Genomic DNA, 26,767 nt, shown 5'->3' on the forward strand with positions numbered 1-26,767 from the left:
ATGTCTCACCTGATTTTACAATGTTTAGAATATTCAAAGGCCTGGAAATTATCAGAGCACAAATGGGATAAATGGGGAAACAAATGCCTAAAGAATTCCCTTACATTTACCCTCTTCCACCATCAGTTGGATCAAGAGATCATTTAGGCTTCATATAAATAGCAAACGAAAACTGATAATAAAAAGCTGGATTTTTTTTCTGATTGCACTGATACACTTAATTTATGAGGAGTGAGGATGCAGATTAGGAAAATTTATAAAACCAAAAATTGTAAAGATGTTGGACTGTATTAACTGCAGTAAACATTAGGATATATTGTTCAGAAGTGGTTCCACTGTGCATCAATAATTAATATTTCATTTCGCTTACTGGAGAATTTTGGACATCACTTGACCAGCCTTGCCTCTAATTCTTTGTCAGTAAATAAAAAAGTAAGCAAAAGAGCACATGACAAGTGGAATATGCTGTTACATGTCAAAGCCAAAATAATTTAAAAAAAGACAAAAGTAGTAACTTCAAAAATATTTATAATGTTTTATTAATAGCATCCAAAGCCGCCTTACATTAACAAAAAGCAATAGAGCTTTTTCATTGTTTTTCTACCAGTGCATTTCCAAGTCCAGGTGAAAAGCGAGAAACCAGTAAAGCTGCCACACCAGTGACATAGGCTATCGGTTACAATGATGCACACCTTGTAAGTAAATCCAAATTGAGTATAATAGTAGTTCATAATTAAGTGTAGTAGTTCATACAAAAGCTGTAACCATGAGGAACTTTGGCAATTTCCACTTCTACAGTGTACTTCATTTCACAAAGTGTTGTAACAAAAATAACTTCTGTAGGAACTGTAATGATAACTTACTTAATCAAAGGTTTTGCATCACTTTATTGGATATTCCATGTTGAATTTACAATTTATTACTATACTGTGTGTTGGCTATTACAATACTACAGTGTGTGTGTGTGTGTGTGTATTACAGAAACAGTCATGAAATGTATGGACCTGCTTATATATTTTACAAAACTGCATCCCAAGTGGATAATGTAAACGATTAAATTATAAAGCCTTTTCTTCAAAGATCAAAATACTTAAATGAAAAAGGTATATAAAATGTAATAAAACATAAATTACATTTAAAGATCTGTACATGATTCATATTGCAAGAAGAAGCACAAAAACAGCATCCTGTACAATACTGCTTATTTTGGTCTTCTAAAATTCAAAAATCCATTTTCACTAAGAAGGCAGGAAACTAACAAGGTTTTACATGCAATCTAGCACTATCCTCATAAAATCAGGTGAGTTCAGAACCCTGCAAAAAACTTTTTAAATGTAGAAACGTGTATCTTAAGCCCTTTTCTGTACTTGACAACCAACATGCAACATAAGTTGGATTGTTAAGTTAGTGCACAGCCTCCCATGTGTCTGCTTTTGGTTAACAATGTATTACGGCTAGTTGCTGCTAAAAATATGCAGCAGTGAAGGAACTCATTCACAGAGGAAATCAACTGATCTCATTGGAAGTTTCTGCCATAGTCATGGGAGTAATGTAAGAAAGACATTCTCGCTTTTCTCAGGTTATGTCCCGTTTCCCTAATTTTCTGCCTATTGTAATACAAACATGGAACAATATTCTTAACTTTTTTTTTCCGATTTAAAAAATAAACATACAATCTCTTGTTCATTATATCAAAGAGATAAATACTATATGCTAAGCTGTCCATCACATCCAGGGCACTTCTGCACACTCAGAGCAATCCTGCGTGCTACTGCAGTTTGATTCCTTTTTCTGTTATTGACTTAAGCATAATTCACTAAAATTACAATCACAGATCATGATATACATGATGTGCAATGCTACTCCGCAATATGTTGCACAGCAACAGTACATTATAGTAAAGCAGCCTCCCTCAAGAACGGTAGTCAATTAAAAAATTAGAAACAGCAATTCTATACCATCATGTTTGTTACCATCAGATTTTTGCAATGATCAATAAACTTGATACATCATTACTGCTGCATTTGATTTTATTTTTAAGTTTGGTCAATTGTGGCTAAAAAGTCAGATCAAATTGACTGATCTTAAGTCAAAGGGATTACAGTCTCCAACTGCACTGAAGTGATGTGAAACTTTCTCTTAGTAGTGAGTCCAGTTTCATTAGGCTTCTGATTGAATCTCTGCTTCATCCATCTGAAGAGTGTCATTATCCCCCAGTAATTCTGTTTCTGGTACAGAACCCTCCTCCTCCTCTTCTTCCTGGACAGGTTTCTGGGCTATATCTTCTGCTCCATTATGTGTATCATCTGTACCCTCTGAGAGCAGAGCAGCCCTGTCTGCCACAGATGCATTGGAGGGTGCTGTTGTTACATAGCCTGTGCTGGTAGAACCACTCCCACTGTGATGGGAGCCCGGTTTTGGAATCATCTGTGGAGGCATTTGCTGTGGAGCCATTTGCATTGGGATTTGGACCGGGTAAAAATTTGGCAAGTAGGCGCCATATGCTGGCATCGGTTGATAACCATTGACAGGAATGTAGAGCTGTGGAGGTGGGACCATTGGTCTGATCTGCCCTTTCATTGGTATGAACTGTGGTTGAGGGAAAGCTTGAGTTTTCTGCTTTGGTCCAACGTACCTAGCATTGCTGATATTACTAACAGGACTTGTGCTGAGAGAACTTGTTTGTGTGGTGTTGCTTGCCCCAGAGGTTTGTGCTGAGCTGTTGTAATTAGAAATGTTTCCCCATGTTCTTAGTCTATTGTGAATATCTTTAAATCTTGGTCTTCTGTTGGGGAATTCATTCCAACATTCCAACATCAAAGTGTATATCCATGTGGGGCAGTCGTCTGGACATGGCAAAACCTGTCGATTCCTTATCATTTCAATGACATCCTGGTTAGAATAACCACAGTAAGGCTGCAGGCCATAGCTGAAAATTTCCCACAGCACAACTCCATAGGACCAAATATCTGAATCAACAGAAAATTTGCCATACATGATAGCCTCAGGGGACATCCATCGGATAGGAAGAAGGGAATTTCCCATGAGTTTATAGTAATCAGCAGAGTAAACTTCCCTGAAAAGGCCTAAATCAGATATTTTCACATTAAGCTTATCAAATACCAATATATTTCTGGTGGCTAAGTCCTTGTGAACGATATGATGACTTGAGAGGTATTCCATTCCCGCTGCTACCTGAGTCACAATGTGAAAAAAATCTGCTGGTTCCAGAGCTGATTTTACTGTCTTGTCATCATCAGTGCTGCCAACATCAGAATGGGGAGATCTCATAACTAAAAACTCATGGAGATCACTGTGGGAACAATAACTAAAAATCATGCTGATGGGCTGTTCTTTTGTCACTATTCCCAGCAAGCAGACAATATTTGGGTGCTGTAAACGTGATCTCATCATTGCTTCATGTTTGAATTCTTCCCGAAGAGCCAATTCTGCTTTGTCTTTGAGTGTTTTGATGGCAATAGCTTGTGTCTGTTCACCAGGCGTTGTACCAAAGAGATGCCCCTTGTAGACTTTTCCAAACCTCTCTTCCCCTAGCTCTTCCATAAACCTCACAGTAGACAGATTGATCTCTTTAAGTTTAGTCTGGAAAAAAAAATCAAGGTAATTCCTAGTGTTTTATAACACTACAATTCTCTATTAAAAGACAAAACTAATGATTACATGCAACCACAGGATGATGGTTTTGTCAAAATCAATTTTCCATTTATATCATTGTATATTCAACTAGATCTTAATTTTACTCATAGCCCTGAAATGGATGATACCATTATCAGAAGTCCAAATTTAATTGTATTGGAAGGTGAGCATGATTATTTCAATCGATAGATACAAAAGAGAAACCATATTTCTGCAAGTTGAAAAGATTATCAATTCTGGGCAAAATTGGCAGCTTTAGAAACAAGGGAGTACTTGTTTAACAATAGGACAATCAGACACTGTGTAGACTCCCCATACAGCTCTGCCATTAAACCTCATTCATTAATGGATTCATAAAATTAATACACAGTTTGGTTCAACTGGCAATGTCTATTCTTTCAGCTGACAGTTTTCTGAACAGGTGTTGCCAACTGTACCAAATTGTGTATTGTCTTTTTGAACTAACATCAAGTAAATATTAGGATAAAAATTCTACTTTAGATCTGAACAGAATTCTAACATGGAGACCTTTTAATTAGCCAGAAAACCATTCATATTCTGGAGGTTAAACTATAGACATTTATCAAAAATTTTAAAAAGTCATTTTGATTGTACTGTCTTCTGAGTTACCCAGGCTTAGAAGAATATTGTACATAGACTCTTCCATATCCTCTTCCCCCAGTCCAATGAGGGCTTCAGCATATTGGAAACCAAAGTAGAGTAATTTGGAAGGAAAATTGTTGCATGTACTGCTTAAAACAAGCAAAACTACAAGCCATTATCAGAGCAAAATTAAGAATGAATCAGAAATATCAAGATTTCTAGTCACCGAAGAAAGAAGTCAAAGCAAAGAATGACTAGGAGTACCAGTTACACACATAAATACAAATTACATAGAAATATTTTGGTATTGAAAGTTGTATTGACTGTTGATTTGGGTGCTCAACTTTGAGAGATACCCCAAAGGACCTGATTTTCATGAGTTGGGTGCTTTGTAAACACTCTGAAAATCAGGCCTTTTACAGATGCCTCAATTTGGCCAAAATGTGAGGCATTCAAAACCATGACATTTTTCACAATCTTGGCCTTTAAAAAGTCTGCAAAAAATACCTGTTTGTGCTGATTAATAAGTGGCATTTCCATGTCCTGGCTAGGAGATGCCATCAACTGGCGACGTTGGGGTGTAGCAGCAGATGCCTTTTGTTTGTTCCTACACATGCAGACCAAGAAGAAAAGGCAGGCAATAACCAAAGGAATGGCTATGCTGGGAACCAGAATGTAGAGGATCCCCATTTTGCTGTTGTCACGTGGACCTGTCGGGATTTAAATATTTATTGTTTTCAGATGATGTTTTTTAAAGTATTCAAAAGCAAAGTAAATTAAAAACACTAGTGTGAATATTGAGACTAATCTTTAAACAAAAGAAGCAAATCACATGATTTTAAAATAGAAGTTACATTCTAAGTACAGGCTTTTAAATTCCATCAGCCACAAACTAATTTTCTGTCAAATATTTCTGAGAATTAATGTTGAGTGGACATGGCAACTACTGGGTTCAAGGATACATTATGAAACCATTGGATCCATTTCATTTATAGTTTATTTTACATCTGAAACACTAATTTTGAACTTTCCCAGTACAAAAACTGCAGAATACAGACTGTTGTGCAATTGTATTAACTTGCTTACTGGATGAAGTACAGTGATTAGTCTTCATCATTATACATGCAGGCATGCACACACGAGTGATCTCAATGTGATAAACTGCAGAGCCATATGACAAACAGTCCTTATCCAACTTTAACCCTTTCATCAGCACTTTGCCCACTAATTTAACTCTGCCAACACTACTGTGTTGGCCCATAAAATGTGGAATTTTCTCCTCACCTCCAAATTATTTAGATACCATTGAACATTTTGGTATCAAGGCAGTCTCATTTCTCAGGCAGACAAAGATGAAAAATAGTGTCAATATATTTAATAAAGGCTCTCTAAAGCATTTCTAAAATATTTTTCTGTAAGATGTGTGGCATATTCAGAGTACAGGACAGCATGGTATGATACAAAAGGTTTTATTGGCACTCCATTGGGATGCCTTATGAAATTTGTGACTATGCCATTTCTGAGTGCTTCCGTCCCAAACTCATGCCAATAAAATCTTGATAACACATCATGTAATATACATTTTTTTCTTTTTAAGTCAAATCAAGAAAAAGTATTAAAGTGAGGTAAACCAGAGGAGGAGGGATAGCTCAGTGGTTTGAGCATTTGGCCTGCTAAACCCAGCGTTGAGAGTTCAATCCTTGAAGAAGCCACTTAGGGATCTAGGGCAAAATCAGTGCATGGTCCTGCTAGTGAAGGAAGGGGGCTGGACTCAATGACCTTTGGGGGGGAGGGATAGCTCAGTGGTTTGAGCATTGGCCTGCTAAACCCAGGGTTGTGAGTTCAATCCTTGAGGGGGCCACTTGGGGATCTGGGGCAAAAATCAGTACTTGGTCCTGCTAGTGAAGGCAGGGGGCTGGAGTCGATGACCTTTCAAGGTCCCTTCCAGTTCTAGGAGATAGGATATCTCTATTTATTTATTTTTACATTTTACTGTTTTAATTTTTTAAGTACTGCCTGTCCGTACTGAAGCAACGTTTGTGAGGCTTATACTTCACACCCATTGCAGCAGGGATTGCGCCTTTCTCCTTGTTCTGCACAGTACTGAGCTCACCTTTGGCACTCAAACAAACAGTAATGACTCTAGACTGAATTTTATGCTAATGCGGTGAAACTAAAGGGACTGTACTAATGTGTCATAGGCAGGACTCCATTGGGTTAACTAGGATGGCTTCTTGCTAATACTAATGCAATACTGATTCATGAGCATTTTCACTACTTGGTATTTAGTCTAGATGATTTATTTTAAAATCATGATCTGTATGGTGCCTTTGATTCTATGCTTTTGATTTTGTTTCCTATAACCAAGTATAATGCTTTATCTCCCTCTACAGGATATGTGAATTATCATCTCTATTTTCCAATGCCAAAGTTGGGTAAAGCCGACTTTTGTTGGTTTCTTGGCTTAGTACATAGATTGCCATCCACCTCAAAACCAGAGTGAGAATCTATGTTCTCCAAACTAAGATGCCTTAGATAGAAACAGTGGCATAATGCTGAATGGTGTTATATAAAACCAAAATATTTCTTAATGTATATTCAGAGCAATCTCAACTATATTAACCAAATCAGAAACCAAACTATATACGGAAATATGATATACTAAATGCATGTAATATCGTTAACTGTCTCTGTTTTTTGCTCCAGAAATACAATAAATAGACAGTACAGGGTCCAGGCATCAAACTTGGGTCTGAAAACAACATTACAAACGTGTAACAAGAAACAATGGTGCCACACTAGAAGCAATGAAAACCTTAGAATTGTAATTTTCTCAATGAGTAATACTCTAACAATAAGCAATATTTAAAACTGTTAAACCTTTAGGACAGTAGTAAGTGGGAAAAAAGAGAATACATACTACAAGACGGTACTTCACACAGTTCCATGCGTACGTTTTTATTCTGTGTAAAACACCAGGGACCATCCATCTGACTTCCAGGATTTCGGCAATATGCATGTCCACCTCCTAGCTCTGGAAACTGTGTGCTTGTCAGATCATGGTTATGAGGATGCTGGGAATTCCAATGCTGACAGTTATGGCCTGATTTGGTGACACTAATGGTCCCTCTATAATCAGCTCCAGAGCCATTGTAACACTGGTGATCTGTAACAAGGGATTTCACATAAAATTAAAATAAATGAAGAGAACACTTTATTGCTGCTGCTCTCACATGCAGAACTTCACCCATTAGGGGGAGTGCCATGGACCCTAAGAAGCATGGGAAATTATGCTTGCTATTAGCCCCTGGAGCCAGATTTGATTGGCTGACTTCTTCCCTTGCTTGGTTACTCTCTTTCCCCTGAACCCAGTTGCTTTTGTTTTCTCCATTCCCTCTGGCTGATATCTTTTCCAACTCCCTGGCTGATTTCCCCCACAAACACACCTCTTTGACTGATTCTGCTTCTCAGCTCCCTTGGACTAATCAGCTCCTAAGTACCTCTGTATTGCAATTCAGATGGTTACATTTCATCCTAATTGACCCCAACCAGCTCTACTCCACTGCCCCTGCTGCTCAATTCCGCCGACTGCTAGAAGAGGAGGCTGTACTGAGAGGATGGGAATTCAGAGTAAGCTTAGCCAACTGTGAATCTTGCCAGCTATCTACATATAGTCACGTTAGGGTATGTCTACACTACGAAATTAGGTCGAATTTATAGAAGCCAGTTTTATAGAAATCGGTTGTATACAGCCGATTGTGTGTGTCCCCACATAAAATGCTCTAAGTGCATGAAGTCGGTGGACCGCGTCCACAGTACCGAGGCTAGCGTTGACTTCCGGAGCGTTGCACTATGGATAGCTATCCCACAATTCCCGCAGTCTCCGCCGCCCATTGGAATTCTGGGTTGAGATCCCAATGCCTGAATGATGCAAAACAGTGTCGCAGGGGGTTCTGGGTACATGTCGTCAGGCACCTCCCCCTCCATCAGAGCAACGTCAGACAATCAATTTGCGCCTTTTTACCTGGGTTACCTGTGCAGACAACATACCACGCCAAGCTTGGAGCCCGCTCAGCTCAGCTCACCGTCACCATATGTCCTCTGGGTGCCAGCAGACGTGGTACTGCATTGCTACACAGCAGCAGATAATTGCCTTTTGGCAGTAGACGGTGCAGTATGACTGGTAGCCTTCATCGGCGATCTGGGTGCTGGCAGACATGGGGCTGGCAGACGTGGGGCTGCATTGCACACAACAGCAGCCCCTTGCCTTTTGGTAGAAGATGGTATATTACGACTGGTATCTGTCATCATCGTACTGCAGTGGCTGTCAATCATGGGCACCTGGGCAGTCTCGACGATGATGGCTATCAGTCGTAGTATGCTATTTTCTGCCAAGTGCCCAGTATTTTCTTCCAAGCACCCAGAAGATGCCGAGGGCTATCAGTCATGCTGCACCGTCGTCTGCCAGCTTAAGATGTAAAAAATAGATTTGTTCTGTCTTCATTTGCTTCCCCGTCCCTCCGTAAAATCATCGGCCTGCTAACCCCAGGGTTTTGAGTTCAATCTTTGGGGGGGGCCATTCTGTGTGACAGTTGTTTGTGTTTCTCCCTGATGCACAGCCATCTTTGTTGATTTTAATTCCCTGTACCTGTACGCCATGTCGTCACTCGCCCCTCCCTCTCTCCGTCCGTCAGATACTAGTTTCGCGCCTTTTTTCAGACCAGGCGCCATAGCACTGGGATCATGGAGCCCGCTCAGATGACAGCGGCAATTATGAGCACTATGAACACCACGCGCATTGTCCTGGAGTATATACAGAGCCAGGACATGCCAAAGCAAAATCAGGACCAACCGAGGAGGCGATTGCAGCGCGGCAACGAGAGTGATGAGGAAATTGATATGGACATATACCTCGCACAAAGTACAGGCCCCAGCAATGTGCAAATCATGGTGTTACTGGGGCAGGTTCATGCCGTGGAACGCCGATTCTGGGCCCGGGACACAAGCACAGACTGGTGGGACCGCATCGTGCTGCAGGTGTGGGACGATTCCCAGTGGCTGCGAAACTTGAGGCACATCGCCTTGCCACTGATTACGCGCAGCCAGACACCAGGGCGGTTAGAAGAGCACAGCAAGGTGCGGTGCGCATCAGATAAGCTTTGAAAACGAGTTTTGTGACTGGCCAGGCTACGGTGTGAAACTTCTGTTTGTTTCTCCTTGATGAACCCTCCGCCTCACCCCCACACCCGGTTACACCTACTTCCCTGTAAACCAACCACCCCACCCTCCCCTCCCCCTTCTAGCACCGCTTGCAGAGGCAATAAAGTCATTGTTACTTCACATTCATGCATTCTTTATTAATTCATCACACAACTAGGCGGATAATTGCCAATGTAGCCCGGGGTGGGTGGGGGAGGAGGGAAGGAAAAGGACACACTGCAGTTTAAAACTTTAACTCTTATTGAAGGCCAGCCTTCTGATGCTCAGGCAATCATCTGGGGTGGAGTGACTGGATGGCCGGAGGCCCCCCCACTGTGTTCTTGGGCATCTGGGTGAGGAGGCTATGGAACTTGGGGAGGAGGGCTGTTGGTTACACGGGGGCTGTAGCGGCGGTCTCTGCTCCTGCTGCCTTTCCTGCAGCTCAACCATACGCTGGAGAATATCAGTTTGATGCTCCAGCAGCCGGAGCATCGACTCTTGCCTTCTGTCTGCAAGCTGATGCCACCTATCATCTTCAGCCCACCACTTGCTCTGTTCATCCCGCGATTCAGCCCGCCACCTGTCCTCTCGTTCATACTGTGCTTTTCTGTAGTCTGACATTGACTGCCTCCACGCATTCTGCTGTGCTCTTTCAGCGTGGGAGGACATCTGGAGCTCTGTGAACATGTCACCCCGAGTCCTCCGTTTTCTCCTTCTAATCTTCACTAGCCTCTGTGAAGTAGAAACATTTGCAGCTGGTGGAGGAGAAGGGAGAGGTGGTTAAAAAAGACACATTTTAGAGAACAATGGGTACACTCTTTCACGTTAAATTTTGCTGTTCACATTACACAGCACATGTGCTTTCGTTACAAGGTCGCATTTTTCCTCTTATATTGAGGGACTGCCTGTTTGGTGTGAGAGATCACTCACGCAGTGCCAGGCAACAGATTTCGGCTTGCAGGCAGCCATGGTAAGCCACAGTCTTTTGGCTTTTTTAACCTTCTTAACACGTGGGAATGGTTTCAAACAGTAGCGCCCTCATTTCCCATACCAAGGACCCATTGGGTTGGCCATTTAAAATGGGTTTGCAATGTAAAAGGAAAGGCTGCGGTTCCCGGGTTAACATGCAGCACAAACCCAACTAGCCCCCCTCGCCCCCCCACATTCAATTCTCTGGGATGATCACTTCACCCCTCCTCCCCACCGTGTGGCTAACAGCGGGGAACATTTCTGTTCAGCCGAGCAGGAACGGGCACCTCTGAATGTCCCCTTAATAAAATCACCCCATTTCAACCAGGTAACCGTGAATGATATCACTCTCCTGAGGATAACAAAGAGCGATAAGGAATGGATGTTGTCTGCATGCCAGCAAACACCGGAACCATATGCTGCCATGCTTTGTTATGCAATGATTCCAGACTACGTGCTACTGGCCTGGCGTGATAAAGTGTCCTACCATGGCGGACGGGATAAGGCAGCCCTCCCCAGAAACCTTTTGCAAAGGCTTTGGGAGTACATCAAGGAGAGCTTTCTGGAGATGTCCCTGGAGGATTTCCGCTCCATCCTCATACACGTTAACAGACTTTTCCAGTAGCTGTACTGGCCGCGATTGCCAGGGCAAATTAATCATTAAACACGCTTGCTTTTAAACCATGTATAATATTTACAAAGGTACACTCACCAGAGGTCCCCTGTATACCCTCAGGGTCTGGGAGCACGCCTTCAGTGAGTTCGGGGGTTACTGGTTCCTGGTCCAGGGTGATAAACATATCCTGGCTGTTGGGGAAACCGGTTTCTCTGCTTCCTTGCTGCTGTGAGCTATCTACATTATCTTCATCCTCCTCTTCCTCGTACCCTGAACCCTCTTCCCTGTGTGTTTCTCCAGTGACGGAGTCATAGCACACAGTTAGGGTAATGGTGGCTGCACCCCCTAGGATGGCATGCAGCTCCGCGCAGAAGCGGCATGTTTGTGGCTCTGCTCCAGACCTTCCGTTTGCCTGTCTGGCTTTGTGGTAGGCTTGCCTTAGCTCCTTAATTTTCACGCGGCACTGCTGTGCGTCCCTGTTATGGCGTCTGTCCTTCATGGCCTTGGAGACCTTTTCTAATATTTTGCCATTTCATTTACTGCTACGGAGTTCAGCTAGCACTGATTCATCTCCCCATATGGCGAGCAGATCCCGTACCTCCCATTCGGTCCATGCTGGAGCTCTTTTGCGATCCTGGGACTCCATCACGGTTACCTGTGCTGATGAGCTCTGCGTGGTCACCTGTGCTCTCCACGGTGGGCAAACAGGAAATGGAAATTCAAACGTTCACGGGGCTTTTCCTGTCTACCTGGTCAGTGCATCTGAGTTGAGAGTGCTGTCCAGAGCGATCACAATGAAGCACTGTGGGATAGCTCCCGGAGGCCAATAACGTCAAATTCCGTCCACACTACCCCAATTCCGACCTGCTAAGGCCGATTTTATTGCTAATCCCCTCGTCGGAGGTGGAGTAAAGAAACCAGTTTAAAGGGTCCCTTAAGTCAAAAGAAAGGGCTTCGTTGTGTGAATGTGTCCAGGCTTAATTCAATTTAACGCTGCTAAAGTCGACCTAAACTCGTAGTGTAGACCAGCCCTTCGTCTAATGTAGCTGAGAGGTAAAACAGCATGTGAGTATGGTGATCAGTTACAGGGGAATGGAGTAGGTAGAGAAAAATAGCAGTATATAATAACAACAACGAATCTAACCCTTGGATGCAAATATAACACCCACAGAATCATGCGTCCAGTATAGCAAGGATAATTACACTCCTAGCTTCATCTGCAGGATTAATAGTCCATATAAAAAGGATGAAAGTAAATTATCCCAAAATTTATCATTTCTTAACAGCCATTTCAAGTGAAGCTTTTGTGACCTACTTAAAGATTACTGAAATTCAAACAAAACCTACACATAGATGGATACAGAGTCTCAGCCAAGAGGCCAAGGACTGAACAGGACAGGTGAGTGAACTCCACTCTCCCGACACAGGGATCCTACAGAACAGAGTTGTGGTATACTGACAGTGGAGTGGGGAAACTTTCACTTGTTTCTGGTGTACTTCTTGTGTGGATACAGGCCTTTATCTTCCATAGCTGTAATTCAGCAGCTTTCATGATCATTCAGTTCCTCTAAGCTTCCCATCTAGCTCTATATTTCACAACACTGCAGGTTATGATCAATATTATGTATTACAAAAGGCAATCAGATCTCCTTATGAAAACATTCAGTATGACAATAAGTTTATGTAACTAGAGTCACTGAAGACCATCTCATTTCAAAATATTGTCAGTGACAAGAGAAATAAAAAAAGCTCAAAGCTTGAAAGATTAAACCTTACATCTGTTGAGCCGTTCTATAGGGATCCCAATTCTTATACAGTTGGCAGCCTCCAGACTTTCAGGCAGTGGCAGGTCCTCACACTTGGGCAGTTGTAGTTGCATCAGAATGAGGGGATTGGACCTAGCAATGTTATATTCCTGCCTACAGAGGTCATTCTCCAGAACTTCACATTCATCCCGACACAGCTCCCTTGGCTTGGGGGTCCGAGAGCGCTCATCACACAGTGGAAACACAAAGTGGCAGAATGATGGGATGGCAAACTGCGAGCACTGATCGGATAAATGGGTAGAAGTGCCAATCATGGTAAATGCGGCTGGAAATAAACAAAAATTACTAGATGAGCACTAGTACATAATAAACTAAACAAAACAAATAAAATAGTTTTTATGTTAAGACAGCACCTTGTGTCTTGAAGGATCTCAAAGCCTATCTACATTCAGTATCTGTGAGGTGGAGTGTGGGAGCTGGGCAGACAAACAATGCACAGAACAATAGTGGAAAGGAAATATTGGCTAGACTTAATGGGGCAAACCCAAGTGCTGTTGTATCTTTAATGTCCATGCAGAGTGCACAGGACCTCAGTTTCTAGGGTGTGAGTCAAGACACCCTTACAGAGTAAACAGAGTACTTTATTTATTTGTCTTAGAAGAATGAAGGACTGAGCCAACCCTGTCAGGACTTGAATCTGTAGTGTCAAGGTTTCTAGTTAGGTCAAACCTGAGTTTAGATCACTAAGTCTCCTGCTTTCTCCAGACATTTTCATCAATAAACCAGGTATATCTATTTTCAATCCTTGCTAGACAAAAAAGGACTTTGTTAACATTTGATGAGATTTTGCAATGAGAAGCTCGATTGCAGGTGCTGAGAAGAACTGTATATTGATAATCCCAAAGCACCAATCCTATTAAGACACATTTCATAACTCACTAAGGACTTGATCCTCCCCTCAGGCACTGAACGCCTACACACTGCCATTTATCTGGGAGTTTTCTTCAACATTTTAAAGAAGAGATAAATAATGATGTGCATCATGTATCTGAGGGATGAATCAAGCCCTAAATATAGAAATATTCCCACACACAAAAATTAACTTTGAGTTAGGGTTATTAGATTGCTTATTCCACCAACGCAAGCCATAAAAAGCAAGGAAATAAGCCGTTAAATCATTCAATGCCCCGTCTATGATCCACTTATTAGTTCCTCTTTTCAGCTTCACTACCATCCTTCCACCAACTATGCCAACATATCTCTTCCTGAACAGACAATGTGCTGCTGCTTCAACTTGAACCCTGTTTACTGGTTATATGTTCAGGTGCTTTGATTATTAACATAGGCTTTCATCAGTTCTACTGTAAGTAGTTCAGTAAGTGTCTTTGTACTGGAGTGTACAAGTAAGCGAGATATTGTTTTCAGACTGCAAAACAGCTGTAAGATTGTAAATTTTAGAAGAAAATGTCAATGTAAATGGGTGATCTAATTGTTAGTGACTGTTCAAAATTTGGTAGACAAGGTGGGAGAAGGAATATCTTTTATTGCACAACTTCAGTAACAGGTATTACCTCAGTCACCTTATCTCTCTAATATCCTGGACGAACACAGCTAAAATTCTGCGAACAACTACATTTGGTAGTCATTTTTATGTAGATATTATAGACTTCAGCTCTGCATACATGAGTGATAGGTGTATTATGATCAGGACTTGGTATTGTTGGGGTGCCTGAAGAGAACAGGGTTGGGGGTGGAGACAGCAGAGGCTGAAGTATACCTCACAAATGTGCAGGAACATCAGGAATGTGAGGGAGGCATGTGCTTAATGGTGTACCAGAGAGCCAAGGCAGCAGTGCTGGGGAGCAGAGTATCTGCACAGAGGCCTTGGCTCTTGAAGGACTTTCTTATCAGCACTGCTGCCTTGGTGCACTGGGGCAACCTTCCAGGCCTAATGCCTTGGCACAGAGACACTGGTGCTCCTCCACTCCAGGCCTACTACACAAAAAGGCTCTTCCCTCTATCCTAGTGGTTTTCAAACTGTGGGTCGTGACCCAGTACGGGGACGCAGAATGTAAGGCGCTGGGTCACGGCGCCTCTGGTCAGCATCACTGACTGGGCTGTTAAAAGTCCCGTCAGTGCTGCTGGCTGGCTAAGGCAGGCTGTCCCTATCTGTCCTGGCTCCATGCTGCGCCCCGGAAACAGCCAGCAGCAGGTCTGGCTCCTAAGTGGGGGGCCACAGAGCATTGCACGCTACCCCCAACCCGAGCACTGGCTCCGCACTTCCATAGCCAATGGGAGCTGGAGGATGGGGGCGCGGTGACTGTGGGTGAGAGCTGCGCACCTCCGCCTAGGAGCCAGACCTGCTGCTGGCCGCTTCCGGGGCACAGCACGGTCCGCAGTGCCAGGAGAGGCAGGAAGCCTGTCTTAGCACCCCTGCTGTGCCACTAACTGGGAGCCACCCGAGGTAAGCCCAGGCCCCAATCTCCTGCCCCAGCCCTGAACCCTCCCCCCAAACCAGAGCCCTCTCCTGCAGCCCAAACCCCTCATCCCTGGCCCCACTCCAGAGCCTGCACCCCTAGCTCAGAGCCCTGGCCCCCTACCGCACCCCAACCTCCTGCTCAGAGCCCCCTCCCACTCCCCAAACCACTCATCCCCAGCTCCATTGGGTCGTGGACATCCATTTTCTTCAACTGAGTCACCAGAAAAAAAGTTTGAAAACCACTGATCTATCCCCTGCACATCCCTGATAAACCCTTATCTCCCCAAAGACCCACTCAACCCTTCATGTTTCTCAATCTGCCTACTCCGCCAAAGTCTCCCTAGAAGCCATCCTCATATCCCCTAGCCTCTAGCCTACTTCCCTTATTCACCAGGTATACTTATCTAATTCTTTTTTGAACCCAGTTATACTTTTGGCCTTCACAACATCCCCTGGCAACAAGTTCCACAGCTTGACTGTGCATTGTGTGAAGTACTTCCTTATGTTTATTTTAAACCAGCTGCCTATTAATTTCATTGGGCCATCCCCAGTTCTTGTGTTATGTGAAGGGATAAATAACACTTCCCTATTCACTTTCTGCACACCATTCATGATTTTACAGACTATTATATCCCCTCCTTCGTCGTCTCGCTTTTCTACAATGAGCCAGTCTTTTTAATCTCACCTTATATAGAAGCTGGCCCAAACCCCAAACCATTTCTGTTGCCCTTCTCCGTACTTTTTCCAATTCTAATATATCTTTTTGAAATGGGGTGACCAGAACTGCATGCAGTATTCAAGGTGTGGGCATACCATTGTGGCATTATGATATTTTCTATCTGATTATCTATCCCTTTCCTAATGGCTCCTAACATTCTGTTAGCTTTTTTGGCTGTTGCTGCATATTGAGCAGATGTTTGCAGAGAATTATCTAAGAAGACTCCAAGATCTCTTTCTTGAATGGTAACAGCTAATTTAGACCCCCATCATTTTGTATGTATCATGGCATTATGTTTTCCAATGTGCATTACTTTGCATTTAACAACACTGAATTTTCATTGGCCATTTTTTTGCCCAGTCACCCAGTTTAGTGAGACCGCATTGTGACTCTTCAGAGTCAGCTTTGGACTTAATTAACTGGAGTAATTTTGTATGATCAGCAAATTTCGCCACCTCACTGTTTACCCTCTTTTCTAGATCATTTATGAAAATATGTTGAACAGCACTGGTCCCAGTACAGATCCCTGGTGGGCCACCTCTCTCCATTGTGAAACTGACCATTTATTCCTACTCTTTGTTGCCTATTTTTTAACTATTTAGTGATCCAGGAGAGGTCTTTCCCTCTTATCCCATGACTGCCTACTATGCTTAAGAGACTTTGGTAGGGATCTTGCCAAAGGCTTTCTGAAAGTTCAAGTGCACTGTATCGACTGGATCACCCTTGTCCACCTACTTGCAGACCCCCCCCCCCCGCCAAAGAATTGTAATAGATTGGTGAGGCATGATTTCCCTTTACAAAAGCTCTTCCCCAACATATTGTGTTTCTCTAGATGTCTGATAATTCTGGTTTTTACTATAGTTGCAACCAATTTGCCTGGTACTGAAGTTAGGCTTACCAGCCTGTAACTGCCAGGATCGCCTCTGGAGGCTTTAAAAAAAATTGGTGTTACCTGAGCTACCCTCCAGTCATCTGGTACAGAGGGTGATTTACTATGACAGAGAGCTGAGGGCTAGCTCTTGAGACAGCATTCTGGTCACTGTTAGTACTAATTACTAGGGCTGTCGATTAATCGCAGTTAACTCACGCAATTAACTCAAAGAAATTAATCGTGATTAATCGCAGCTTTAATTGTTAAACAATAGAATACCAATTGAAATTTATTAACTATTTTGGATGTTTTTCTACATTTTCATATATATTGTATTCTGTGTTGCTATTGAAACCAAAGTCTATATTATTTTTGATGATAGATATTTGCACTGTAAAAATGATAAAAAGAAACTGTATTTTTCAGTTCACTTCAGACAAGAACTGTAGTGCAATCTCTTTGTCATGAAAGTGCAACTTACAAATGTAGATTTCTTTTTGTTATATAACTGCACTCAAAAACAGTGTAAAACTTCAGAGCCTACAAGTCTAGTATGGGACTAGATCTGGGGAGAAGGACTGGAACGCCTACAGCCAGAACGGGCCCCAAGAAGATGAAGGAGGAGCCCGACAGAACTCTGGCAGGGGCTTGGGCCACAATGTATTTCCAATGTGGATGTGACAGACATATACATGGACTGTGGGTTTTCATGGTTTTGTGGGTAGGCTCAGACCCCCAGGCAGGGAAGAAAAAAGAAAGTACTGTGCCTACCATCTTAGTAATGGTAAGAAGGAGGCACCAAGATAGAGAGGAGGCGCAAAATGGATCTAGTGGACATGGCTTCATTCCTTTTCCTAATAAGGTGGAAGTTAATGAAACCACAGAGGATACTTCCTGGAGGTAGGGTCAAAACTGAATGTGTACATGGGGACATGAAATTCTGCCCTGTGGCACAGTTGTCCCTGAAAGTCAAGGGGACATGAAGGTGGAAACATATAGAGGTAGTAGATGGATTTCCCCACTACCTTGTAGTGGGCTCAGAGGCCCAGGAGGGAAGAAATACAACCCGCAGAGCAAGGAAAAAATGTAGAGGAAATAAATGAAATTATAAGCCACAGACAAGGTGCGAACAGAGAAGTCCCCCCATTGAGGTCAAACAGTTATCAGACTCCTTATCCCCAGAATCTTGGGAGGAGGCATCCCTAAAACACTTTGAAGGGATGTGGGAAACAGAGGCCCAGGATAACCAGGAGACTGAGGAGCAAGAATGGACCCTACCAGTGTTCCCTCTAATTTTTCCCACACACGAGCAGAATTAATTTTGTTATTTGCACCAATATGGAGGTGATTGGTGACATCACCTTCATATTGCTGCACATAACAAAATTCATGGGGTGGGGACAGGGCCAAGAGGTTCAGAGTGTGGGAGGGGGCTCAGGGTTGGGGCAGAGAGTTGGAGTGCAGGGGTATGAGGGCTCTGGCTGGGGGTATGGGCTCCGGGCCAGCGATGAGGGGCTCAGGGCTGGGGCAGAGGGTTGGAGTGCAGGGGGAGAGGGCTCTGTATGGGGGTGCAGGCTCTGGGTTGGGGCCGGGGATGAGGGGTTTGGGATGCAGGCTGCCTCGGGACTACAGCAGGGAGAGAGGACTCCCCCCAGCAGCACCTGGGCTGGGGGGAGAGAGGTGCCTCTCCCCGCTGTGGCAGCTCTGGGGCTGGGGCCATGGGATAGGACCGCTACCCCAGGGCTGGGTTTGGGCTCCCCATCCCCTGGGTACGGCAGGGCCGGGGCTAGTTGGGGCCAGGGGAAGGGCGCCCCGGCCACAGCAGGTCTGGGCCGGGACTGGGCTGCCCCTCCCCCGGCTGTGGCAGGTTGGGGGCCGGGCTGGGTTAGGGCCGGGGAAGGGACGCAGGTTCCCTGAGCATCTGTGTGGCACTTAATAGGCTTCTGCACGGCCGCGCAGTTTACATGGAACTTAGGACCCCTCCATTAACAAGGAGGGCACCGGTAGGGTGAACAGCTCAACAGGCTGTCCTTGGTATGATGACATATGGGCAGAGACATAATTATGAAGACAACCTTCATCCACCAAATGCAATTTTTGTGGGTGGAGAATGGATGGACCCTATAATAGGACCCAAAATGAACAACCTGAGGGCTAGGAGGGGCAGAAGCCTGATAGATCCTCCTGTAAAAGAGGAAGAGTATGGGGGAAGAAACTCCTAAGAACATAAGAACAGCCATACTGGGTCAGACCAAAGGTCCATCTAGCTCAGTATCCTGTCTTCTGACAGTGGTCAATATGAGCTGCTTCAGAGGGAATGAACAGAACAGGTAAACTCCATTCTGTTGAGAAAGGGGAGGAGGTATGTGGCAGAGTACTGAGGGCTAGCACTTGAGCAATCACTCTAGTCACTATTAGTACTAATTAGGTTTCCCCGGGGAAGGTTTCATTGGACAGTGGTGTGTACCTGGTTACCATGCTAGATTGGCACTAGTGAGCTAATGAGCTGATTAACAGGGAAGCTGTATAAAAGGGCACAGGAAGGTGTGCTCAAGGGGAAGAGAAGGAGAGAAACAAAAAGCTAGGATAACCTGACAAATAGAATCCTCTGAGTAGAGACGTCTTATCCTCCACCCCCTCCTTTTGTAAAAGCGTGGAAAGGATTAAAACACTGTAAATAAAATACATGATGGAGTTTATAAGCAAGAAGGTTGCAGAACACTCTGTGTTCATGGAAGAGGCAGGAGAGCAGCACGCCACCCCATCCTCACACTGCATACCACGGTTAGTAGTTCTGCAGTTGGTATTTGAGTTCCTTTGGAACTCTTGGGCAAATATCATCTGGTCCTGAGGACTTATTACTATTTAATGTATTAATTTGTTCCAAAAGATCCTCTGTTGACACCTCAATCTGGGACAGTTCCTCAGATTTGTCACCTAAAAAGAATGAGCAAGAATGCATGTGAATGCACATGCACAAAAGAAGTTTGGAGTTCTTGGGGACTGGAGTTGTTTAGCTAGAGAAACCCAAAGAAAGGTGAAGAAAATAGCAACTGTCAAGAAGGGTAAATTTTTTTAAAAAAAAAAGCACAGCACATCAGCTGTATTTTCTTTAAATTACAAGAGTTGGCAACACTGTGAATAACTGAATACTTCACACCACCACAAAATGTCAGACCACCACAGGTAAAATTTGCTCTTCCGTCCCTGAACAAGAGTATTTTATTCTTCAGTGAAGTAAAAATGCCTGCAAAGACCACATTGTTTACTTCAGTGAAAAAACAAAAACTTATTTTTCAGTGTTAAATGATACAACAATATTGCTAATCCTGAGCATTCATAAATCATGAGTCAGATCTCCAAAAATCATGAGATTGGGATAAAAATCATAAAAATTATAAATTTGGGGCTCTGTTTATTTGCCTTCTGACTTTTGAGTCTCTAGAGGTCATGTTTACAAGCCTTTCTCCAGAGCCATAAAGGCTGGAAAAAAATTTTTTAAATGAAAGCTGAGATTCTCAGATAATCACATGACTTTAGGAGATAAGATTTTAATTAAAAATACCAAATATCAGCTGGATTTGGTTAAAGTACAAGAGTTGGCAACCCTGAGCTAAATACTTCACAACACCACAAAATGTCAAACCACCATAGGTAAATTTTACTCTTCAGTCCCTGAACAAAAATTTCATGTAGGTATGGTTTTAATTGTCAGTTTTAGCTTTGGACAGTAGGTGTCCCTACTACCCATTCACAAAGGGCCAAAGGCTTCGCTATACACTATACACCTCTATGCAAGTACAAATGGAGAAGTTTGGTTTTTTTTTTAAAAAGAGATTGCTTATTAGTTGAGAAACAGCTAACTAGCTCAGTCCCCAAAATACTAAGGTATTTGCTTAAAGGCTTTCCATATACACTGAATCTTCACAACAACTGAGCACATTGCAAAATCTATAGCAATTAGTCCACAGGGCATTTGGTAAACATTTCTCAAAATTCATATACTTTTAAAATATTATTTGGTCATGCCTTCTCATTACTACCTATATATGCACTAAGGCCCCAATCCTGCAGTTGTCTCTGCACGGTGGATCCCTGCTCCTGCACACAGCCACATGGAAATCAGTGGCACTCCGGGCAGGCACAGGGCTAACGCCTGCACTGATCTATTTGCAGGATCTGGATGTAAGTGCTGTATCAGACTTACTAATAAATAAAACTGACATCAACTCCCCAAAAAACGTAATTCCAACCCCAGGCCTGCATCACAAAACACTCTCCCCCCACCCCCCACAACACCAATATTACTCAATCGGCATGCGGAAGGCTACATATATATGGGAACAAATTTAACTTGATCAAAAAGTAATTTTCTGGAAAACCTCATTGCAGCAAACATGTTAATCCTTTTCTTAAGAGATCAAATATACAGTGATGATGGTGAGCTAAACAGTAATAAATAGAATTATGTCTGGTTTGCTTTGCTCCTTAGAGATGTATGGATTTATCTAACTGCTCTAGCAAAGGGGCATTAGAATCAACTGCTGCTAATATCACTGATCACTCTGGTGTGGTTCTGTGAAGAAACTGAATGTTCATCTACTGTGTCGGAAAAGTAATTAAACTTTTGAACACCAAATGTTGCTGAGCGTGTACCAAAATGGTGTTCAGAGAAAGAATTAGCAGGGGCAGAGCATGGAAATTACTTGATTTATATAAATCAATGTTAAATCAGAACTCTACTGAGATTTTGCAGTAAAAGGGAGGAAGCCCAAGGACAAAGTCACCACAACAATTTTTCATTACATTAGAATGCACTTGGACTTTTAAAAATGTACTTCCATTTCAATCTATCATTTAAAACGCTCCAATATAAATTACAAGCTGTTAAAGAGTCAAACCTTTGACACTTCACTTAAGGTGAAAAATGTTTTTAACATGATAGCAGATTTTTGGCCTGTAAAACAATGTTTTCCGAATATAAGAGAGAGAAAGGGGATTGCTTGTTCAAACCTTATTATAAGGGTAACTTGGCCATTACACTTATCAATTATGTGGTAATAAAACTAGTACTGTTGGCATTTGACGGGATACTGGAACAAATTATTATTGTCCTACTAGAGGCATATAATCCTACCAGTAATTCGGTTTTCAATTTCTCCTTGCATCTGGAGGGAGTCCACGTAAATGGTCCTGTTTCCAATGATTCGTGCACATGCAATTCCCCTGTAAGGCTGACAGAACCCATCTTCGTGGTAATCTTCTCTGCAAAAGACAAGGGGATTCTATAAGTGCATCTGCAGATGTCCAACTGTCCCCAATGAATTTTTAAGAAATATATTCTTAAAATGACTTAAATCTGAAACTTTTCAATACTCCAGGCGCTACTGCCTCCACTCTGCCTACCTTCACACCACTTTGAAAGTATTTATGGGGGTACCGCTGCAAACATCTAATTCAAGAAAGAAAGTAAAAACCAAGAATAATCTCAAAGTTATATGCTAATGGTAATAGGATTTGACATATGAACCTATTAAAAAGCTGTTAGACTGAGACAGAAATATAGATCATGTTACACATCCTCATGCATTTCTGGCATCTGACTGCACTGAATACGATTAGGCAAGCAGTTGGTTCTTGTCTTCCACCTCCTTCTACAATTCTTTATTTCCTTAAGCAAACAGCAAAATAGAATTTGCTCAAAATTCATTTAAAATATGGCATAATTCTGAACCAAGAGTTGGATAAACAAAATGAAAAGTAATCAGTGGTTAACTTCTTTTCTCCTCACTTTGTTTACATTCAGTGTTAAATTCCCCCCTCCACTCTTCAGCCAAATTCTGATCTTCCTTACACTAATATATCATTATTATTAATTATTTGTATTATTGTAGCACCTAGACTAAATATATTAACTTGAATGTAGTTGCTCTAGATTAACACTGGTATAATCAAAAGCATAAATTGGTTCTTTTAACTAAGGAATCACTTTAAAAACATGGGATACACCTATATTTCCCCTGATCCCCCATTTTTTAAAAAAGTGATACTTCAAAGCTCTCCACAGTTTAGCCCTGCCCTGTCAATCTGTCTCATTTATTATCTTATTGTGAGGTCATCAGCTGTTTTTGCTCTGCCAGTAATGCCAGCCTAGATCACCCACCTGTTTGCTTCTTCCACAAACATCTTCACTCTTTTTCCCATGCCGCCTTCTTATAGGTGGAAGAAATTCCCAGTCAAAATATGTAATGCCACAAACTTATCTTCCTTAAAACTCATTCCTGTCATAATATGTTCAGAAAGCTGCCATCTAATAATGGCTAGGTGTGGTGAGCTGTGACCATTACTCTGATTGGCTAAGAACTGCACATAGAGTAGGGTTACCATATTTTGAGCCTCCAAAAGGAGGACACTCCACGGGGCCCCGGCCCCCCGCCCCCGCCCCAACTCCACCCCTTCCCCAAAGTCCCCGCCCCAACTCCGCCCCCTCCCCTGCTTCCCACAAACATTTGATTCGCGGGAAGCCTGAAGCAGGTAAGGGGGGTGTGGGGGGAGGAGGCACGGCCCAGTCTGGCGCCCCCGGCGTCTCCAGCCTGGGTCGGCTCGGGCCCTGGGGTGCCGGCCCCGGCCCCCGGGTCCCTGGCCGAGCACCCCCGGCCCGCTCAGCACCCCCCGGCCCCCGGCCCCGCCTGCCCCCGGCGCTCGGCACCACCGGCCCCCGGCCCGGCCCCCAGCCCAGCACCGCCGGCCCCCAGCCCAGCACCGCCGGCCCCGCATGTCCCGATTTTCCCGGACATGTCCGGCTTTTTGGGATTTCTCCCCGGACGGGGATTTGGAGCCCAAAAAGCCGGACATGTGCGGGAAAATCCGGACGTATGGTAACCCTAACATAGAGCTACTCTGTGCCAAAAACAGTCCATTGTTTTTGTTACGCAATCCTACAGATAATGAGTCAGGAGGGGAGGTGAGAGCTACCTGAGAACAGAGGAGAGGCAGAAAGCTCAGCAGAGACTTCCCTGAGCTCCTCACGTTCCTCATCACAGTCCACAGATTCCTCGTGGTAAAAACAGTACATCTCAAAACCCCAAAGTCAAACAGTGTCACAACGGAGCAGATATTCAGTCCCCTAGGAATGAGGGGAAGAACCAGTATAAGTTAGGCTCAGAAGCAAGGGCTTGACTCTAGAGGGAGGTAGCCATGAGCTAGAGTAGAACTCTGAGGGAAGCAGGCCTGGTTGAATGATATTCTGCAGGGAGCCCTCTTGTGGGAGACCTGACTTGGGGCTATGGAAGAAGACTCATGGGAGATAAGCAGATATCTTGAAACTCTCAGGCAGATGGCCTAGAAAGTCGGAACCTGGAACAGAGACTAATGGTACTGGGACAGAGTGGTTAATGAGAGTTGGTAACCTGTGAACGGTGACATGTGAATGGGACTGAGGAGCTTCTTCATTGTAAACTTGTTTTACTTTAGGGTTTTGAGACTAGTAGCAAAAATTCCAATGGCCTGGGATGGGGCACTAGATGGGGAGGGCTCTGACTTGCTACAGAAAATTCTTTCCCAGATGTCTGGCTAGTGGATCTTGCCAACATGCTCAGAGTTCAACTCATTGCCATATGGGATTGGAAGGAATTTTCTACCAGGTCAGACTGGCAGAGACTCTTGATTTTATTTTTATTTTGCCTTCCTCTGCAACATGGGGTATGGGTCACTTGCTGTCTCAAACTAGAGTAAATGGTGGATTCTCTATAACTTTTAAGTTTTTAAACCTTTTAGTTTTTAAATCATGATTTGAGGACTTCAGTAACCCGGCCAAAGGTAATGGGTCTTTTACAGGAGTGGGTGGGTGAGGTTCTGTGGCCTGCGATGTGCAGGAAGTCAGATTAGTTTATCACAAGGTCCCTTTTGGCCTTAAAGTCTCTGAGTTTAACTGTTTTTACCATATGGAATCTGTGGGCTGTGGTACCTTATGTGAATAAAAGGATTTGAACTTGCTCCTGAGACAGACACTCCTTTGCATGGGTGAATAAAGGGGAAACTTAGGGAAGCAAACCTGTCGCACTGTGGTCTCCCACAGGAGGGACCACCTTATTATAGACGGCCATTTATTACATATTTGCCAAGTGCCTAACATAATGGAGCGCTGACCTGGTTGAAGCTGCTAAGCCCTACCACAGTATACATGTTCAACATTAATAAAATAATAATTCATCCACAAATGCTGAATGAAGCTTAACTACCACAAAGACATTTTACTTTTCTCCAATGGGAACAAACAACAGGTGGAGTCAGAAGCTTTCAGGACAAGTTAATTGCTACAATGAACAGCTTTCAGCTACACACTCGTTATCGTATTAAAACCTCATTTTCTAACAATTCCTAAATATTCCGAGAGTCCAAAAAAATCAAAGTGTTGCACAAGCTGCATAGTCAGTCAGCCCAGACCACCCCAATAGGAAGTCAATGATCTCCATAATGAGCTGCATGAATATGAAACACCTGTTTGACCTCTTTCACTCAGGCAAAGTTCAAACACTGATCATGAGGAACAAAGTCAGTTAAAAGAGCTATGTGTAACCATATCTCACCCTCCTGCTCTACCTCTCTGCCAGCATAAAGAATCTGAAAAAATAAGTAATCTAATTAACAAGGTTTTGGTGACAAGAGCAGTATGATCACTCAGGTTCAGTTTATTTATTTCTGTCAGAACTTGCAAATACAGTTCAGATATGGTGTATATACACATGCTAATACAGATTTTCTCTGTGGAATGTTATAGTCAACTACTGATTAAACTGAAATATGGTCATTATCTTGGATGGGCACAAAAATTAACAGCAATATGATGTCAGAGGTTCTGACAGAAGCAAGACTCTTGTTATTCAAATGCCATGTTCCACATGAATCCTTTATAACTCTCTAATATAGTCCAGGCAGAGCACTACAATGAGTCTGCCTAGTCTGGCTGACAACTTCAAAGAAAATGATTTCAAATGCTTATGGGTCAATATACTAAGAGATAAGGCGCAAGATGGACTATTAGCTGGTGTCTGCTACACACCACCAAATAAAACTAGGGAAAAGGATGACCGGCTCCTTATGCACCTACCTATAAGGTGTAGGGGGAAAAGCTGCATGATCACAGGGGACTTCAGTTTGAGTGACACATGCTTGAGGTATCATGTTGCCAGTGCTAAAATATTATTGGAATTTCTATATATTATACATGACATTTTCCTAACTCAAAACATGTTTCAATCAACACAGGAGAATTGTATAATAGACCTAATCTTGAAATATAAAGAGGTATTGACCACAGAACTAAAAATTAGTGGTAGATTAGGTACAAGTGCTCATGACTTTATATTTATAATATGCAAACAGAATAAAGTCCAAACCAGTAATGTAAAATATATATAATATATATATATAATACACACACACACACACACACACAGTGCTTTAAAAAGGCCAATTTCACAAAGCTGAAAACAATTCTGAGCCAAATCAGCTGCAAGGAAGAATTTAATCAGAAAAATGTGGAAGATAATTGGAAATAGTTTAAGAACATTTTACTCCTCTCTCTCACATATACACACACAAAATAAATAAAAGAATGGGGAAGTTGAATGTAATGAATATAAATCAGAAGCTAGGAATTATAGAAAATTGATAAGGCAAGCAAAGAGACACAAGGAGAATTCTATGGCCAGCAGAGTTAAGGACAATAAAAAAGGATTTTTAAAAGTATATTGGGAACAAAATGAATCCTAACAATGGTATTGGTCCATTGCTAGACGGAAAAGATAGAATTATCAATAATAATGCAGAAAAGAAAGAACTGTTCAATAAATATTTATGTTCTGTACTTGGGAAAAACAGATGATAT

The 26,767-nt window shown here is 42.8% G+C and overlaps 2 protein-coding genes across 2 annotated transcripts in view; both read right to left on the reverse strand.

Annotated features, from left to right (window-relative positions):
- Nucleotides 1–511: 511 nt before the first annotated feature.
- ROR2 (receptor tyrosine kinase like orphan receptor 2) overlaps nt 512–26,767 on the reverse strand; it is a 241,920-nt gene continuing 215,664 nt past the window's right edge. Inside the window, exons 5-9 of the mRNA XM_054032658.1 lie at nt 22,016–22,143; nt 12,821–13,135; nt 7,181–7,426; nt 4,768–4,970; nt 512–3,603 (exon numbers count right to left, since the gene is read on the reverse strand). Of these exons, the coding sequence (XP_053888633.1) occupies nt 2,161–3,603; nt 4,768–4,970; nt 7,181–7,426; nt 12,821–13,135; nt 22,016–22,143 (2,335 nt within the window). The 3' untranslated portion in view covers nt 512–2,160. The remainder of the gene's footprint in view (nt 3,604–4,767; nt 4,971–7,180; nt 7,427–12,820; nt 13,136–22,015; nt 22,144–26,767) is intronic.
- On the reverse strand, nt 9,645–11,956 carry LOC128839574 (uncharacterized). The gene is made up of 2 exons (XM_054032659.1): nt 11,141–11,956; nt 9,645–10,214 (listed from the first exon to the last, which is right to left on the reverse strand). Exons 1-2 carry the CDS (start codon nt 11,541–11,543, stop codon nt 9,712–9,714), a joined length of 906 nt encoding a protein of 301 aa, XP_053888634.1. The 5' UTR covers nt 11,544–11,956; the 3' UTR covers nt 9,645–9,711.

Source organism: Malaclemys terrapin, chromosome 6 (assembly GCF_027887155.1).
Source record: "Malaclemys terrapin pileata isolate rMalTer1 chromosome 6, rMalTer1.hap1, whole genome shotgun sequence".
Taxonomy (NCBI): Eukaryota; Metazoa; Chordata; order Testudines; family Emydidae; genus Malaclemys; species Malaclemys terrapin.

What these genes read in the sequence shown, in the direction of transcription:
- LOC128839574 (XM_054032659.1), bottom strand. Translation starts at nt 11,543, where the DNA reads ATGAAGGACAGACGCCATAACAGGGACGCACAGCAGTGCCGCGTGAAA. An exon ending in GGGTATACAGGGGACCTCTG is followed by an intron (nt 10,215 to 11,140) that starts GTGAGTGTACCT and finishes CTCCTCCACCAG; the next exon opens with CTGCAAATGTTTCTACTTCA.